General features: G+C 34.7%; 2 protein-coding genes across 2 annotated transcripts in view; one reads left to right on the top strand and one right to left on the bottom strand.

Annotated features, from left to right (window-relative positions):
- Positions 1–287, bottom strand: part of LOC125919458 (ankyrin repeat and sterile alpha motif domain-containing protein 1B-like) — a 123,022-nt gene extending 122,735 nt beyond the window's left edge. The window contains exon 1 of the mRNA XM_049626141.1: positions 222–287. The gene's annotated coding sequence lies outside the window, so the exon portion shown is untranslated. The remainder of the gene's footprint in view (positions 1–221) is intronic.
- A 7,255-nt stretch (positions 288–7,542) lies between these two features.
- GARIN6 (golgi associated RAB2 interactor family member 6) lies at positions 7,543–10,396 on the top strand. The gene is made up of 2 exons (XM_049626140.1): positions 7,543–8,972; positions 9,685–10,396. Exons 1-2 carry the CDS (start codon positions 8,358–8,360, stop codon positions 9,796–9,798), a joined length of 729 nt encoding a protein of 242 aa, XP_049482097.1. The 5' UTR covers positions 7,543–8,357; the 3' UTR covers positions 9,799–10,396.
- Positions 10,397–19,934: the final 9,538 nt, after the last annotated feature.

Consider the following 19,934-nt stretch of genomic DNA (forward strand, 5'->3'; position numbering starts at 1 on the left):
ACACACACACACACACACACACACATATAGTAGTTCCCTTTTATCCACAGGGCATATGTTCCAAAACGCCCAGTGGATGCCTGAAACCATGGATAGTACCAAACCCTATATAAACTATGGTTTTTGCTATACATACATACCTATAATAAAGTTTAATTTATAAATTAGGCACAGTGAGAGATTAACAACAGTAGTAAATTCGAGCAATTTTAACAACATACCATAATAAAGGTATGTGAATGTGATCTCTCTCTCTAAATACCTAATTGTACTGTCCTCATCCTTCTTGTGATGATGTGAGATGATAAAATGCCTACATGATGAAATAAAGTGGGGTGAATGATGCAGGCATTGTGACATAAGTGCTAGGCTACTATTGACCTTCTAACAAATCCATCTGAAAGAGGATCATCTGCTTTTGGACTGTGATTGACTGTGGGTACCTGAAACCACAGCAAGCAAAATCACAGGTAAAGAAACTACTATGTAAATACATATATATATATATATATATATATATATATATATATATATATAATACACATACACAGTGAAACTTTGGATTGTGAGTAACTTGTTCTGTGAGTGTTCCACAAGATGAGCATTCCTAATAAATTTTAACTTCATAAACGAGCAACGTCTTGCAATACGAGTAGTACCTGACACCAAACATCACATGATTACAACTGAACCAATGGTTCTCGAAATTTGCTTTGATATACAAGTGCTTTGGATTACAAACATGTTTCCAGAATGAATTATGCTCACAAACCAAGGTTTCACATAAAGAAAAGATGGCAAACTATTTTTATAATTATGGAGTTGGTCAAGGTCAGCCTAAACAAGACACAAAACGCAGAAGTGTTAAATAAATGTATTTTAAAATCTTGGCTTCATGAAGATGAAAACTTCTGCACCACAAAAAAAGAAACATAAACAAAGTTAAAGGGCAAGCAACGAATTGAGGAAACATTGTTTTGAAATATTTTTCACAAAGTTTGATATCCCGACTATACAGTGAATTCTCACTTTCACAGTAGTTTTGTTTCACAAAGTCACCATGACCACTGAATTAGCAAATACTGAATCACTGCTCCTAGGAGTAATACAGGGTTAGGTACCTGCAAGTCTTTGGTCACAGCATTTTCATCAACTGATCAATATATAATTTGTTAGATATGTGTTTTTACTTAAAGATAATTTATTCAACATATATTTTTTGATTAATAAACACAACTCACAGCCAATAGCACTACAACTTATGCCTGAATGAAGCTTATCTGACACACATATTTTCTCAGAAGGTACATCAATCACAGCCTTCTTGAGATCCGGGAAACTCTAGGCACAACTTCAGCACCATACTGAGAGTAATTTTAAACAGTGAAATCCCCCCCCAAACAGCACAAAAAATTGTTTAAGTGGCACTAAATAGGCTGAGAAAATGAAAACTGCTTATGCAGTTTAAGAGCTGAAACAAGAAGGCAGAGCTTTACCTATTCAACTGGAAATGTGGGCATCAAGAGACTCAAAATTTTCAGTGCTCTCTGCATGTCCATGAATGAAAGCATCACAAGTATTGACTTGAGGGTTACAAATAAATTTCAGCAAGTAGGCACACTCACAAGTACATAATCCACAAAAAACAAGGATTAGCTGTATTAAAATACATTTATAAATAAATTATTTTAAAAATAAAAAATGTTAGGGGTGCCTGGGTAGCTCGGTCCATTGAACTTCTGACTCTTCATTTTGGCTCAGGTCATGATCTCATGGTTCATGGGATTGAGCCATGTGTCTGGCTCTGTGCTGACAGTGGAGAACCTGCTTGAGATTCTCTCTTCCCCTCTCTGTGCCATTCCCCTGCTAGCACGCACGTTCATGCACTTGTCCTCTTTCTCCCTCCAAATAAATAATTGTTTTAAATAAATAAAAATTAAAATTAAAAATGGAAAGCCAAATAAACAAGTAATTCACACAAAAAGAATACAAATGTCCAAAAAATATTTGGGGGAAAAAATTCCTTCTCACTAATAATCAGGGAAATGTGACTTAAAACAATGAGAAATAATCATTGATGTCATTAATAAAAATTATACAAAGACAATCCACAAACAATTCATCCCACAGTGTCTTCCAGCTGTCTCTACATAATCCTCTCAAAAGAGCAATTTAAAATTTAAAGACAACTGCACCAAAAATGTCTCGAAAAGTATAGATTAACATGAAAAAGTAATTAATGAATGAGTGAATGGATGGGATTGGTGAATAAATAGATGGATGGACAGGTGCAAGCAATTATTTTCAAACTATTCTATGGGGACTCATGGTGACATAAGGAATTGGCATGACTTTTTACAACTCATGGCATTGATTTTTTTCACAAAATATAAAACATTCATTAAAAAATTAGATTGCTTATTATAAACAACCCAAACAATGTTTAAGTATATAAAGTAGGAAGTTAGAGTCCCTCTGAAATATTAAGGATTAGATTTAACTATTAGATACAACTATAACAACTATTAACATAGTATTAGCATAGTATACATATTGCCAGGCTTTCTAAACACAAATAAATATTATTCTTCTCTTAATGCACTTATTATGAAGTTAGTTTGCACTATACATAGTCTTCTGCAAACCCTATTAAAATTGCTGGATTGTTATTTTCAAAAACCAAGAACTGAACAGAAAAAGATTAGTTTGCATTTGTATAGGAAGGAATTTATACAGAAACTTACATTTGTATTTTAAAATCTTTATAACAATCCTATAAACAGAAAAATAGCCTTCTCATTTTAAATTATAGGAAGCAAAGCATAAATTACTTGTCTAAGATTATACAACCAATAAATAGCAGTCAGGATAATGACCTGAACTAAATCTTAAGGTTAATCAGGGCAGAAATCATATGTAATCCTTATTTTATATCATTCACAGTTACCTGGCAAAAAATTTAAAACAACATGAGGGTATGATGCATGTATATATTGTTTAGTGCTCTATACCCTGCATGTAACAAATGGTCAGTAAACATTTATAGAATAAATACATGGATGAATGTATAAAAGAATAGAAAAATGTGGAGGGATTCTAAATGAACGGAGATTCCTATCAAGCCAACAATTTTTTAATCTTTAAGATAAATAATAAATATATTTAACAGATCAACTACCCTGGAAACACAATGTAAGATGATAAATCAATTGAATACACACTAAGAAAGAGTGACATCAGTAATTACTGATATACTCTTCAACAGAGAAATGCTACAGTGAAAAATACTGAACAGTAGACAATATGCAGATTTAGCTTACTGTGAGAAAATGGGCCCTTTAAAACTTTTTTTTTAATTTAACAAAGTATTCACATGGGTTTGGATCAAGCATTATAGATATGTAAACTTGGGGAAGTTACTTAATCTCTTGAAACTCAATTTTCTCAAGGTTAAGTGAAAATATTTTATAGAATTGTGAAATTTAGGAGATATAGGAATGTAAAGTGCCTCTCACCATACCTGGCATGGGCTAGTCATTCAATAAATGCCAGATATTGGGTTTTTTTAAGTTTATTTAGTTGTTTTGAGAGGGATGGGGAGAGTCAGAGAGAGAGGGAAAGAGAATCGCAAGCAGGCTCTGCACTGTCAGCAAGGAGTCCAATGTGGGGCTCTATCTCACAAACCATGAGATCATAACCTGAGCTGAAATCAAGGGTCAGATGCTTAACAGACTGAGTCACCCAGGCACCCCACATGCTAGCTTCTACTGTTAGCATTACTATTATCATTATCAGTATGATAATAATTTCCTAAAAATACACAAAATGAAGACTTTCCAATGGTAAAGTTTTAGTCCAATTATTTTAAGTCATTAAAATGACTCATAAAATCATAAAAACCTAGATCAAATGAATGCTTGATATTTAAGCTAAAATACATTCCTCTGTAAATGCCCACATCTCATGCCTTCTGCCTAGACACAAAAAAACATGTTTCTGTTATTTGAATGAGTATGTAACAGATGAAAAGTCTACTACTGACCTAATTTCCACAGTCACTATATTAGTCTCCATTACCCACTGTAACAAATAACCACAAACTTAGTAGCTTAAAACAATATTAATTTAATCTCAGACAGTTACTGAGATCAGAAGTCTGAAAGGAGTTTTACAGGGCTAAAATCAAGGAGTCAGCAGGGCTTATTACTTCTGGAGGCTCTAGGAGAGAATCTGTTCCAGCCTTTTTCATTTTCAAGACGCCACCTACATTCCTTGACTCATAGCTCCTTCCTCCATCTTTGAAGCTAGCAACGTAATATTTAAATTTTTTTTCTCTTTCTTCATCATACCATCTTCCCTATTTTAAGGACCCTTATGATTATGTTGGGTCCACCCAGGCAAAACAGGATAATCTCCCCATTTTAAGATCCTTAGTCACATCTGCAAAGTCCCTTTTGCCATACAAGTTAACATATCCACAGTTTCTAGATATTAGAACATGGACATTTATAAAGAGAGGGGGACATTATTATTTATTATATTTCATCCCCCCAAAGATCACATTCATCCACAGCAAAATCCATTCATCCCCATCTCAACATTCTCCCAAGTCTCAACCCATTGAAGCATCAATTTAAACTCAGAATCTCCTCTAAATCTTATCAGCTCAAAAGTCCCAAATCTCATCATCTAAGTAGGTATGGGTCAAGTTCTGAGTATAATCCATCTAGAAGTCCAAAATGATTTTCACTGGGCGGAGCTTGTTCTTTCTGGAGGCTCCAGAGGAGAATTCACTTCCTGCTTTTTGGCCACCTGCATTCACTGATTTGTGGTTGTATCGCTCAACCTCTGCTTCCATCATCACTTATCCTTCTGACTCTGACCCTTTTGACTTTTTTTTTTATAAAGACCATTGTGATTACACTGGACCCATGTGGGTAATCCATGATATCTCCGCATTTCAAGATCCTGAACTTAACTGCATCTGCAAAGCTCCTTTACCATGTAATGTCACAGAGTCAGGTTGTGAAGATCAAGATGTGAAATCTTTTGGGGGAACTAATCTGCCTACCACAGCGGATAAACAATGTTCATTAACTAAATTGTATCTAAAATGTTCAACCCGTATGTTCAATTACATTGTTTTAAGTACTCCCCTCATTCACTGCCCAACTTACTGAGGCAATATTTTGTCATTTTTACATTTTGAATGTTGATTCTTCTGAAAGTTTCAGCAAGAAGTTCAGCAACAGAATAAGATTGTATATTGAATCATACAATTCCTAGAGCTGTTGAGATCTGAATAATTCCTTGACTAATTATTATTGTTTTGAGTATTTCCAAAGTACATAGAAGCTTCATTACAGGCAGAAAAAGTTAAACCCCTATAATAAAAATCATAACTATTCTCAAGCTGAAAGATACCTAACGAATCATTTCAATTTCAAGGATGAGAAAAATAAGACCTCGGGAAGTTAAATGATATAGTAGATGACACAAACTCTAATGTAGAGGACAGTGAGAATAAACTTATTTTAATAATATCTAATGCTGAACTGCATGGAAATCTGTTCTAAGAGCAAGCCTGAAAAAAAGCTACTGCATTCCTGGGGCACCTGGGCAGCTCAGTCAGTTGAGTATCTGACTCTTGATTTTGGCTCAGGTCATGATCCCAGGGTCATGGAGTCAAGACCCTCAGTGTAGTGGGCTCTGTGCTGACTGTGGAGGCTGCTTAAGATTCTTTCTCTCTCTCACTCCCTTTCTCTCTCTCTCTCTCTAATCTCTCTCTCTTTTCCCCTCTCACTCTCTCTCTAAAATAAAAAAATAAAACATTAAAAAAAGAAAAAAGAAAGCTAATGCATTCTCATAAAAAGAATTCCTTAATCTCAGGTTTTGGTAGCTTTTTATTTAGCCATCTGAACTTCTTAAATATTGAGGCAAATATTAATAAGGTATTTTTCTAAATTGCTAGGGGAGTCTGATAAACTATATCAGACTAATGAAAATTAGAGATATTTTCCAGAATGCTACACATCATGATCATCAGGATGATTAATAGCAGTTCTACTGTTGTTGGACTAATGACTGGTTTGGAAAATTTTCTGAAAGTTCATAGTCCCTATAAGTATTATAGTTTCTTATTTCCCTGGAGACAAAGCAATTAACTCATGCTCTAATGGAACCCTAAGATAAATATCTTGCTAATACATGTTCATGGCATAAAAGTGCTTTTAAGAAAACAGGTGTATCTTCACTTAATTTTTTTAAAGCATCTAAATTAAATTATATAGTGCCCAGTGTTACTTATTCTTTTCAAAAAACACCAAAACTAGTGCAATATCTTTAAAATGTTACTTCAATTACTAAATGTATATTAGGCTTATTGATTTTTCTAATTATAAGATAAGTAATATGGACATAAAGTAGAAATTAAGATATACAGACCTTAAACGGGCCAGTAAACATTGTTATTGATACGTGAAAATCTTCTTTTTAAAGTAAAAATACTCATATTAACAGAAATAACCAGATATTTCAATATGAAGGGAAGAAAAATGTTTGTTTTGACCTACAGAAAAAACTAAAGTCTCAAAAACTATGGCTTTTCATATGTATGTGTATGTGTGTGTTATGTACACCATCATGCCAATAGAGAGATTTTAATCTTATTCAATTGACAACATTTATAATAGTTGGCAAAATTTCTCAGAGTGTATATACATACATATATATATATATATATATATATATATGTATATATACATACATACAATCTGATAGTGGGTAAGGACAGATCATAAATGTAATCTTTAAGGCTCTTTTCACTGTAAAGTCAGAATACAGATGTCTAGGAAAAAGTTTAAATATCTCATCACCAATGTGAGGGTGTATCAAAACATAAAATTTATTGTGCCTGTAAAAATAGACATTGTTAATAAAAATATTTTTATTTTTCCCACTAATAGAAATAATAATTATCCTAATAAAAATACAAAGTGTAAAGAAAATAAAAATTACAGCACCCAGAGATAAGCACTTTAAACATTTCACTGAACATACCCTCATATGCAAACATGCACACAGATGATCTTACATAAATTGGACCACAATTTATGTAGTTTGAAATGTTTGCTTTGCTCTTTTTAAGAAAAAAAATCTTTTCATGTCAAATAGGGAACTGCATAATGATTTTTATGACTGCAGAGTATTCTAGCATAGAATGCTCCATAATTTATTTAACTAAACCCTTATTGTAAGATATTAATCTTGTTTATAATCTTTTTTTGCAACAATAAACCTTGATAAACACCCTGTACTAACCTATTTACCAACTTGTCTGATTCTCTCTTTGAAGTAAATTGTCTACAATTACTTCTAATTGGCTACAAAACTGGATAAGAGAACGTGTATATTTTATGTATAACAGAAACTTTACCTAAACCTTTTTGAAAGCAATTTGCCAATATGTATTAAGATCCATAGATGGGGGAGGGAGATCCCTGGGGGAGGGAAGTGTGCTGAGCTGTGGCATGCAGGGTGGGGTACTGAGCACAGGTGGGGTGAGGTGGAGAGGACAGTGTCCTTTCTCTGAGGGAGGGGCTGTTGGGCGACAGAGACAAAGGAGTGTAGGGTAAGCACAGGTCACAATGGGCAGGAGAGGACATAAGGGGTCCTTCAGGGTGGTTTAGGCCTAGGTGGAGGCTTAGGTTTGGGAGGAGAGGAGCAGTACGAATACAATTGGCGGTGAGTTGTGGAATCCAAAAGAGCAAAGGTTATTGTGAACCAGTGTGTCAGGCTCAAGAGGAGGCCCCTCCCCACTCCAAGTGAATACCAACATCTGCATGCCTCAACATCTGTGCACTCTGACATCTACTGGAACCCCAACATCTACGTGCCTTGGCATCTGCAAACCCTGACATCTACTGGGGCCTGGATCTCTTGCTTCTCCACATCTGCACACTGTAGCATCTACTGGGGCCTAACCTCTGTGGGCCTCCACATCTGTGTACCCTGACATCGACTGGGGTCCCAACATCTGTGCACCTTGACATCTATTGGAGCCCTGACCTCTACTCCTCAACATCCGCATATGGTAACATCTACTGGGGCCCTGGCATCTGTGCACCCCAACATCTCCATTCTCTAGGCAGAGCGCAGTATGGTGCAGATACAATAGTCTCTAGCACTGAGCAATTGGTAATTAGCACCCCCACCCTGTCCTCAGTTGCTCAGAGACAAAAAAGCCTGCAGAAGACCACTGCTATCCCACTTGCTAGAGAAATCAGGGAAAGAGGACACCCTGCAAAGTGTGGTAAGGTGTGGAGGACCCCTAGGAGCTGTCGTGGCAAAAAATAGCCATGAACAGCCAATTTAAGTTACCACATTACACAGCCCAAAGCAGCCCTGCGATGGGTATGTTTAATACCTCCATGGGGAAACTGCAGCAACAACTGTACAAGGGGGAGTATAGTATATTCAAGTATGCACCAATGTTTGAGAGTGACTTTATACAGGTCAGCAAAAAAGGAGAAGTGATTGATGTGCACAACCGTGCCCGAATGGTAACTGTGGGCATCGTTCGCACCAGCCCCCACCTCACACTACCTGATGTCATGCTGCTGGCCCGACCAGCTGCTATGTGTGATGACTATAACAGATATGGCCCTGCCACCCCGGAAACACGTTACAAGCCTACACAGATCTTAGAGCTAACCAGGCTGCTTCCCTTGAAGTTTGTAACGATATCCATCCATAATGGTAAAAAGCAACAGCTCCACCTGAAGCTTGCCACTGGCCGCTCTTTTTACCTTCAGCTGTGTCCCCCTTCCAACACAAGAGATCTTTTTGTCCACTGGGAAAACCTCGTTTACATTCTGAGACCACCAGTAGAGGCTTACAGTGGTTCCCAGGCCATCCCAGTTGGGAACACACTGGACATAACTGGGTTTGAAGAGAAGAACAAGAGCCCAGGGGTAAGTCTGCGCAAAGACTCTAAAAAATGGGGGCAGAGTGCTGAAGGAGAAGAGCTGAAAGTCCTGCAGAGCCATTGGTACTGAGGCTTACCTAGAAAATGCATTGCATGTAGATGGTTCAGGGCCACAAGAACCTCCATTTGTAGGCCATGTCACATTGGGGAGTGCTCCAGAGTGTTCCCCAAGGCTGTATTTCAGAGCTTCCTTAGCTTCCTTAACTCTTAATTTCATATCCAATACTGTGTCGCCAGTGTGGCATCCTGACCATCTATTCTTGAACATACACTGCTACATCCAGGTAGGCTGATATGTTGTGGGATGTAATGCCTCTACCGCCATGTACTGATTTTGCATACGTCAGTGGCAGAGGGATGTGTTTGTGTGCATGTTTAGTAGCTATCAGAATATTAAAGTGCATACCACTTGGCCAGCAGAAATACTAACATAAGGGTATAAAAAGTAGTCTATGAGGATATTCACTGGTGAATTATAACAGTGCTCTCACTGGCACTGGAATTGTATGAGCAAAACTGGAATGATCATCATGGTCATTGTAGAGATACTAAAGAGGGGAATTCCTGCAACAAATGGGAGATTGGATTGAGACCTCAAAATTCTTATCATAAGCCCTTGTTGTTTAGCTAGAGGAATAAAAGAAACAGACCTTTCTGCCCTCACTTTCTTTATTTCACTTGTTTGTCTTCCCCCACAGGCAAATGTCATTCATGTCTATGGAAGGGATCAAGATCAAGTTGGCATCAAGAGTCTTCACATGAACCCTACAGTGTTTGGGACCACCTATCATGGTTATGCTGGGGAGGAATGAATTCATCAAGCCTCCCACACATACTGCATTCAAGAGTTCACATACTTCTGCAGTCACAAAGCCTATAGCATTTGATAAAAGGGCAGGGATGGTGACAGGAGCAGCCTTTACAGATCCAGGAGGAAGCACAGCTAGAATAGCCACAATGGGTGCATTCAACATGTCTTAATACTATTGTTAGCAAGGGCTGCAAGCCTTTCTTGTCTTGAGAGGGTACTTCCAGCACATCAGTAGGAGATACTGGCTTCTTCCCAGAGGGCAGAATAAATATGGTGATTCCAAGAACAGAAACTACTGGCAAGCCCATTGCAAAGGCAGCTAACAGCTCAGTATTGGGACCCTTTATTACAATCTTGCAGAGTGAAGGCTACATGAGTGAACAGGATGGAAGTCAGAGACCTCCACTCAGCAGGATTGACTCTTTTGGAAATAGCCTCAAAGTCCTATACTGCACGTGGTGCAGAGATGGACACCTCATCCAAGACTGTGGAGGAAAGAAATATCACCCACCCTAACACAATTCGACTCAGATTCTATGCTCTAATGACATATGCTCTGTTAATAGGGAAAGGTAGTAATAAAAACAAATGGCAATTTATTATCAGGCTCTGAACCATCTTTAACTTCCTCTTAACTTGATATTTGTGATTACATGCAGATGACAGAATAAAATGTTTAAGATTACTCTCAGAGACCCTCCTCCATTTATCATCAATATGTATTCACCAAAAAAAGTCTAAAATTTACTAAATACATAACCAGGAACAAAAGCAAATGATAGTGATGATGATGATGATGATGACGATGATGATGATGATGATATTATTGTCAGGCATGTTGAAAACTAATTATACTTTACAGAAAGAACTTCATTTCCTCAGTCTCTTTATTCTTGTTCTTTGCCCAACTTAAATATTATTTAACTGCTTTGAAATTATACTAAAGTATCCAATATATTCTATAAGTCTTTATTTTAATTCCTTGATGTTATTTAAAATTCTAAATTTCTTGAAATTTTTACAAGAAGCAATTCCTTTTAAATTCTAAAACTTAGAATTCTAAATAACATCTAGTCACAATGGAAGGATAAAATGCCGTATTAAAACTAGAAAAACAGAAAAATGAGCTGAATAAAAGCTCAATTTAAAATCTAGACAAAAACTGGAGATTAGATAATCTTAGAAGTGTAAGATCTACAGGATCAGCCAATGTTCTAATTTTTGCAAGTAAAAAATCTATTTAAGACTCTAAAAGTAATACATCACATAGTTTTAATTAAGTCTGTATTTCCATAATCCTCATGTTTCTGAAGCTTAGCACCATGCTTTGAATGAAGAAGATATTTGACACATATGTGCTGGATTCAATTAAATTAAGGGTTATAAATGTGAAATAAATATATATTATTCGAATCCAAAAGTCTGGGTATATGGAAATTTGCATAGCAGCATACTAATTCCACTGATCCCAAAGGCTCCTACACCAAACTGTAAGGTAATGGTTTTCCATGAGGCCTTAAAAATCACTAAGCCAAGCACTGTGCATATGAGGCCTCATTTTTTGATGACCCCTCACTATATTTAAATAATTTAAATGATTTTTAAATCATTTATTATTTAATAAAATCACAAATATTTAAATGATTTTAATGACCCCCCCCCCACCCACACACACAATATTTCAGGTCTGAAAAAAAAACAGCTTCAAAATAAAATCCTGTTATTCATGAAATTTATGAAGATTTTTAATTTTGAAGCTGGCCTGGAAAATCCTGAGTTCAAAGCTATTGCAAGTTGTAGGATAAATTTACATTTGATATGTCTCCAATGTCACGAGAAATGTATTAAATTTTATCGTAAATACATAACATATGTTAAAGGAGAGTCCACCAACAAAGTGAAAACATTAGAAGCCCAGATGAGAATATTAGTAAAAGAATTCTACTTTTGATTCATTATATTAAATACAGTAAAAAAAAAAAAAGATACTACATTTCAAGTAAATTTATAGATGTGATGCAGTAACAAAATACCAATAAGGATACTTTTATAAAATATAAATTTTTAACAGCAGACAATCATGTCAGCTAAATAATGCAATCAAGATTTCTCCTGCCATGCATTATATGTAAAAATATCAAAACTGAGTCATGTGGTTTTAAAAATAGGACAACAGAAATAAGAGATTTCAGAAGAACACCCAAGCCAAACACGATGCGATATAATGAGAGGAATGAGAGTTATCTCCAGATAAGGTGAATTAAACAAAAAAATAAGACTAAGAAGTTTAATGAACTTGATAGTTTGAAAAAGTACACAGAATACACTCACACACACAATGTAAGGGGGGAAAAGCCACAGCCTGGGAAACCATTGTGTAGTAAATGTAACTACTAAATATTATTTGCCAGTCTTCACAGGAAAATGGCCAAATAAAAGTATCCAGTAATAAAAAAATTGTAAACCAAAATCAAGTTACTACCAACCCTACTACCAAGCCTAATAAAATGAAAAAAATAAATGTTTAGGAAGGTGGTAGAGAAGGAAATTCTAGTCATATATTATTGATGGCTTAGAGCCCTAATACTTTATTTTATGAAACAGAAAAAAAAAAAGAGATAAAGGCATTCAATTTACTGGTAAATGTTAAGCAGATAAGGTTATATTAATAAAATAAAACCAATGTTTCTTGCTGTTCTTTCTCCTATATCTTTATAGATATGATCTTTAAGTGAGGAAATGAAAGCATTGAACATGCACATTGTTCATTGTTTTACTAATTATTAATACTGACAATATGTCAGGGACTATGGCCTTAGAAACAGATATTAAGCAATACATAGTCTCTACCATTATGGAACTCATAGTCCAGTATATATTGATAACAATTCTGATTCAGATTGGATTAGGATACTGTCTTAAAGTCCTATAAATAGTTCGTGTTAAGATGAAGAGATTCTTTAAGTACTATATGCTGATTTGATTATCTCCATAATAAATTCATATGGGACTTGAGGGGCTATGATCAATTTGTGACATAAGACATGAAAAATATGATTTTTTTCTTGGACACAATTGCTTCTACTTATTGCAAAATAGAATATAGTATTTTTGAAATTTAACACTATCTTGGACAATTACTGTGAATTATTTTCTGTCCTATGTCCTAGACTGTTTTTCCACCTATGCACTAAGTAGTTACACATACATACCTTTACCATTACACTGTCTTTTGTATTAAGTGTTTTTTCGTATTTTCATTGTGGCTTTAAATTTCCTAACTCTGGTTAATTTTACTTAATTCTCAAATTCCTCCAAAGACTTGTGGTACAAAACATAAATAGGAATTTGAAGGTGATACAATAGAATAAAATTGACTTAATGAATCATGAGATGATTTCAAAGTTATAGTCAATGTTTTTAGTGTTCTGGTATCATTTTGGATTGTACTACATAATCTTCAGTGGTAAACATTATTCTACAATGTTTCATTGTGCTAAAAAATTAAAAACCACTGACAATGCTTTTAAAGAGCCCCAATATGTTTTCTTGTAAATAATTTTTATTATTTTAATAAAACTTATAATTTGAAAATAGCATTCCTTAAAATGAGCTATTTCTAGATCATAAATATGAAAACCCTCATAAACAACTCAATTTTTCTGGAAGTAGCATCATGATCAAAATAAAACCACCACATAAAATGATGTAAAATATGTATTTGCATATGCATACATGTACAGCAAGTTAGATAAACATCTTACTGACCTTTAAACGAAGAAAAATTACAGGGTGAATAAGAGAGTAATTGGATTTCCAGGAAGAGAGAAAAGATTTCCCTAAAAACATAAACTATTTTGGTGTTTTATTATATCTTAAGAAAAGCAAACTGTTACCTGTGCAAGAATTGGGAAGCCAAGGTTCCTACATCCATTACAAGGAGTTAATGCTTCCCAGAGTCCTGAGGGCCCACAAGTGTTTTCATCATCATCATCTTCTTCCACTTCTCCTGGTGACAGATTTATTGTAGATGAAGTCCTCTGAAATTAAATGTATATTATACCAATATATTATATCAATGTTATTTAGATATCTTAATATCAATTAAATTACATTAATTTCTTATAGTGTATGTTAGCAAGCAAAATCAGTTTAATATTCACCATAGTTACATGGCTATGCCATGTGACTAAGCAAAAACCATGCATAATTCAACCTGAATGTTTAAAAAAATTGAAAGTGAAAAAAAACGGATGAAAAAGGATAGGATACAAAAGGTTCATAATGAAGAACAGGACATGAAAATGACCCAAGAAAATATCTCAATAGCAATAAATGAGAAAAATCTTATGATTTCTAAATGCAATCAGATAAGTAGCAGGAAGATACATTACTGAAACAGGAATTGCTAAAAAGCCCATTTTTTCACAATGTCTTCTTTTCAAAAAAATGAACTTCATAAAATTTTATATTATACGTGTAATAAGGGTAATATTTTTTAAATTAATAGTGGGATTTCCATGTTGAACCTGCATATTTATTTTTGCTATTTCCCAAATCCCATTAAAATGACAGAAAAGGGCTTGTAAAAAATGGTCTAAAGCATAAGAACAAGGACAACAGGAAAAAGATTAGAAGAGCAATAACAAGAAAATTTTAAGAGAATGATAAAGAAATGGGTAGGTATTACCTGATTTAGCAAACTTGAGAAAACTGAAAACAAAATGTTGGCGAGGAGGAATAAGTAGCATGTCTAGGTATGACTTGACACCATTAAAAGGGCTTAAGAATTCTATATTTGAAAGAGACGCTTAGACCCATCTTCTAAAACGGCCAAGAAACTAAACCTTCACCACTAACAAGAAATTGGAGGTTTATTTTCTGGTGAGATTGAAGCAACGGATTATGAATTCTAACAATCCATGCACAGTGAACAGAGGGGTGTCTGTAAAAACAAATAAATTAACTGAATATCTAGTAGCTGTAGACTCCCAACCTACCCTAGGGTCTGCCTACATTTGCCTTAAAGAACATGGCAGCTAGGTTTATATCCCCCAAGTAGGTAGGAGATGAGAATGTACTCCCCTCTGTAGAAATTGACCTCCCAAGAAAAAAAGATCTATAGGTACCTAGTAAAATGATAGGGGTTTATGCCTTAAATCCTACTATGAAGCCCATCTCTCAAAAAAACTACACTCATATAAACAGTTTCTAATTTTTTAGGTAAATATGAACAAGAATCCAAGCACCATCACACATTTGAAGGAAGCCTTTAATAGAGACCAAAATAAATATACAGAAAAAATTAAAAAATAGTATTCACAAAGAAATAGAAGATCTTTGCATCCATCAAATAAGAACAATGCTACAAAACTAATAAACACATAAAACCCAATAGAAGAGATGGAAAATAAGGCTGCAGAAACTCCCTAGAAGATAGAACAAAAGATGAGCAGAAAATAAAAGTTAAGAAAACTACGGGATCAAACTAAAAGGTCCATGTAGATAATGGGAGGAAATTATCAAAGAAACAATGCAAGGAATTTTGCCAGAACTGATGAAAATTCCATATTCAAAGAGCCTGGTGAATGCTCAGCAAACTGAATTAAAGAAAAAAAAAGGTAAAAGTCTTCAGAAAGTTGGATACAACACTGATATATCATGATTATTGAAGTTAGTCAAGATACTGTATATATTAAATTGTAAATGGCCCACTTGCCCCTCAAAAAGTTGTTCCTTTAAGCAATAAAATATATGACTTTAAAATATAAGATTTTGTTTTTCTACATTCACATCTTAAATTTCCCTTCATCAATTTTCAGTAACTGAGAAATCATAAACTTAAAAAGCCCCTTAAGCAGTTACAGTTTATAAGGTAACAATAATAATAACAGCTATAATCTATTGAACATTTACTATGTGACATTATAAGATCATATTATTCACACAAACTAAGGCACAGAGAGGTCAAGTAAAACCAAGATCACAGAACTGTTAGTGGCAGAATAGGATTCTAATCCAGACTACCTGACTCTAGAGCTGACCGCCCCCCCCACCACTATGTTACGTGGCTTCTCATTCAGCACAATGTTGCTGTAAAAAGCAACATAGTGAATAACTGAGCTGATGCAACTGCAGTTTAAATTTCAAAAGTATATTTGTTAGTATATTTCTGCTACATAAGGATATGCCTGAAAGCAATTTGCTATCTGTGACAACCAAACTTTCTGTAATTTGATACATAGTAGCCCATACTTTCATAAAAATACATTTCTCAAATCAGTAATAAAAGATGATTATCACAGGGATTTTTCATCCTACAGATACCCTGGTGAGAAAATCCTGGGGCATCTAAAACTTTATTCTAGCAAGATCAATGTCTGATCATGTCTGATCAATGTTGTGTACAAACCAGAATAAAATAACCAATAGGCATCTCATTCACCAACTCAGGATCAGTTGTTGGTTTGTTTGGCCATCAATGTTGACATGGCATGGCACTATAAATCATTACATACATGGCAAGAATTATTATCATTTCACAGATTAATCAGTTCTTTTCTATTTTTGTTAATGGTGCTATAATTATTTGATCTAATCTTACTGAGAACTTCCTCTACCCCAGAGAAAAATTCTCTTTTTGTCTCTTCCCTACTCATACATCTCCAATTATTTCCCACTGTGCAGTAAACAATATCCAAATTCCTCAAGGTTATAGGGTCAAACTATTTTTCAACACTTTTACTTACTCTACTGTACTCACCCAGACCCCAACCAAGTGGAACTGCTTATCCTTCCTTAATCATGCTCAATACATTTATTCATGCCTTCCATCTTATGTCTCCAGGAAGCATATTGTACTGGTTAAAAATATAGGCTCTAAAATTAGTTCTGAATTTTTGACTTGCCTACTTATTAGCCTACTTATTACGGTGATTTTCATCAGATATGACCACTGTCAGCCCCACGTGCCTTATCTGCACAATGGAAAATAATATGGCAGGACTCCTCTCAGATTTTTTTCCTGATAGTTAAATGAGGTAATGAACATGAAGTGCTTGAAACATAATAAAGTTTTAACAAATATTAACTATGATTTTAGCTATTATCTTCCTATAATCACACTGATCCCTCTAAATACAGTTCAGATTTCACTTCTTTCCAGATTCCTCACAAAGAGAAATGATGTGGTTCTTTTGTAAATGTCTATAGCCCTTTGTGTTTGAGTATTATGATATTTCACATATACATTGAGATGATAGATGGCATAGTGGCAAAAACAAGCGTCTATGAAGTCAGATAGATACATATTTAAATCCTGTCTCTGCCATTTCCAAGCTGTGTGACTTCAAGCAAATCATATAATCTTATTCATCTTAGTTTCCTTATCTGAAAAGTAGGAAAAATAGTAATTCCTCCTTGATAGGGTTGTATGAGGATAAAATTAATTGCATGACAGTGATTAGCAAATAAAAAATAATAAATACATATTGCTATTTTATTATCTTTATCCTGAGATACACACACATGCACACACACACACAAACCCCAGCTTATTTATCCTAGTTAATTGTAAGTTATTTGAAAGCAAACATTGTCTTACATTTGTATCTCTTACGATGGGTATGCATAATAGAATTTAATAATTATTTATTGAATGAATTATCAGTGAATTTCAAACTATCATTTTCATTTAACTACCTAGAAAATTTTACTAATATTAAGGGGTATATGTAATTGCATCACAAATCTCATTATAGTTACTTTGGTTTTATTTTATATTAACCATTACCAGCAGCATTAGCAGAAATAACAAAATTTATCAGTGGTTTAGTACTGCCCCCTAAAGACAGTATATAAATTAACTGTGTAAAACAATTTTCCGCTTGCTGCTTTACAATTTAATATGCCTGGAAAAGATTTTTATCAAGCTAAATATAATCTTCAATTATTTATGAAAAAACCCATAAACACACTTAAACTTGGGAGCTTCCTTTATTTCAAATACCTTTGAATATTTTTATTGGAGATCCAACTGTGTTCCTAAAGTTCCAGAAATTCTTCCATGAAATATAGACCTAAATTGTCATGGTTTGAGCCTATTATCTTTCCTGTTTAATACACAGTAATTATGTCAATGAAAGATTGGACCAGTTCTACATTGTCACAAAGGACGAAACTCACAATACATAAATACCATGGGAAGACAAATTTGAACTCAATCAAAGAAAAATACTTCTGGAACAATTATATCAGTCTAACATTAAAGAAATGTGATTTCTTGGTGAGAATATGTATTTATAGACATATATATCATATTTTTTCATTGTGGCATAAGCATAATAATGTACTAAATATCTGTAATGATGCTTTATAGTTTAAAAAATGATTTCAGATATAGAATAGTCCAATAAAGTAGGGTGGGGACTATCCCTATTTTACAAGTGAAGAAGCTGATGCTCTTGCAACGTTATTCAATTTGCAAGATCATCCTACAAATGAGGCTAGATTATAATCCAAGTCCTTTGACTCTAGGTGTTATAATCTTTCTTCCACACCATGGAACCAAGCTCCTAATTAGTAGAGCTCTTCAAAGGTACAAGAGATATTCAATTCAAGATGTTCAGAATATCCACAAAGAAATTTCTTTGTTATGTGACAGTTTATAATTGATGGCCTTTAAATTATTTTTTAACTCTAAACTTCTATAAATCTATGCAGTTAAAGTATAGGATTAAGGGCCAGTTATGATCCCATAGAGACCCTTTAAATCCTTATCAGTCAACTCTCTAATGCATGTCTTTATAAACATGGTGGTGAGAGGGGGGAGGGAAAGGTCAAGGATATCCATGTCCTGTCCAAATGTTCCTGGAGGAAACCTTAGGGGCTCGACTTAGCCAGAATATAGGACAGCGGTATGTGTGTGGGGAAATGGGATGATGGAATAGACAAGACTCATCCTACAAGAAATACAAAATGAAAAAAAGTAGGAAAACCATCCCATTGAACTGTCAATGCAAAGGGACCAGGCAGAAAGCCAGGCCCCAGGACATAGGCAACCATCAGAAACGAGATCAAAACAAAGGAAGACCATTTGGAATGAAAGCCAGCAATCTGGATGACTGTGGAGCTGAATCAACAAGTCTTTTTGTCTTTGTTTTTCAAAAAATAAAATTGATTTATGGATTTTTAATAAAATTTAAAGCAATACATACTTATTGTAAAACAAACCATTCCAAATTAAAAGTTATAAAAGAGGAAATGACGCTTTCCTAAACTCATTCCCACTGTAAACATTCAGTGCATGTCTTTTCAGATTTTGTACTTGCCTGATGATTTTGCTAGGACAAATTCATAAATATGCAATTGTATGCCAAAAAGCACACCCATTGAACTTTGTATATACTGCCAATGTTGCCTCTATAACTTCCTCTCCACACAGTGACCAGGGAAGTTTTTCATTATGACAACAAGATCGTGTTACCATCTTCCTTAAAAACATTCAATAGTAAAATTCAAAATTCTTCATGATCCAAAAGGCTGGATATGACTTGCCCTTACTCGCCTCCAATTTTGTCCTACCACCAACCTTCTTCCTCCCCTTTGCTCATAACATGTAAACAAACTACACTGTCTGTTTTCCTGGAATGTATCAAGTTTCCTCCTACCTTGAACTTCACATACCATTTCTCTAGGAGAGACTGTTGTCTCCCAGAAACACATTCTCTCCTCCCCTATTTGTCTTTAGTAACAGAATATCTAGCTTCTTTTTCTATGATTACAAAACCCTTTTAGTTGGGCATATGTCTGCTTTGAAGACATTTCCCAACCCCTGTTGCAGCTAGGTGTGGCCATGTGATTAACTCAGAACCTTACAGTATAAAAGTGTTAGTAGAGTGATGATACATGTATTCCTTCTTCCACTTGCTTTTTCTCCTGATGGGAATGCTAACGAAATGGCTGAAGCTGGAGCAGTCATCTTGAACCATGAGGCATCCTTGGAACTAGAGAACATACACAATGGAAAAATAAAATAGAAGAATCCTGGATTCCTCTTGCTGGTGAATACTACCAGCCTTGGACTGGCTTAGCTCTAAGCTTTGTAAGTGGGAAGGAAATAAACTTCTTAAGCCATTT

The sequence above is a fragment of the Panthera uncia genome, chromosome B4 (assembly GCF_023721935.1).
Source record: "Panthera uncia isolate 11264 chromosome B4, Puncia_PCG_1.0, whole genome shotgun sequence".
Lineage (NCBI taxonomy): Eukaryota > Metazoa > Chordata > Mammalia > Carnivora > Felidae > Panthera > Panthera uncia.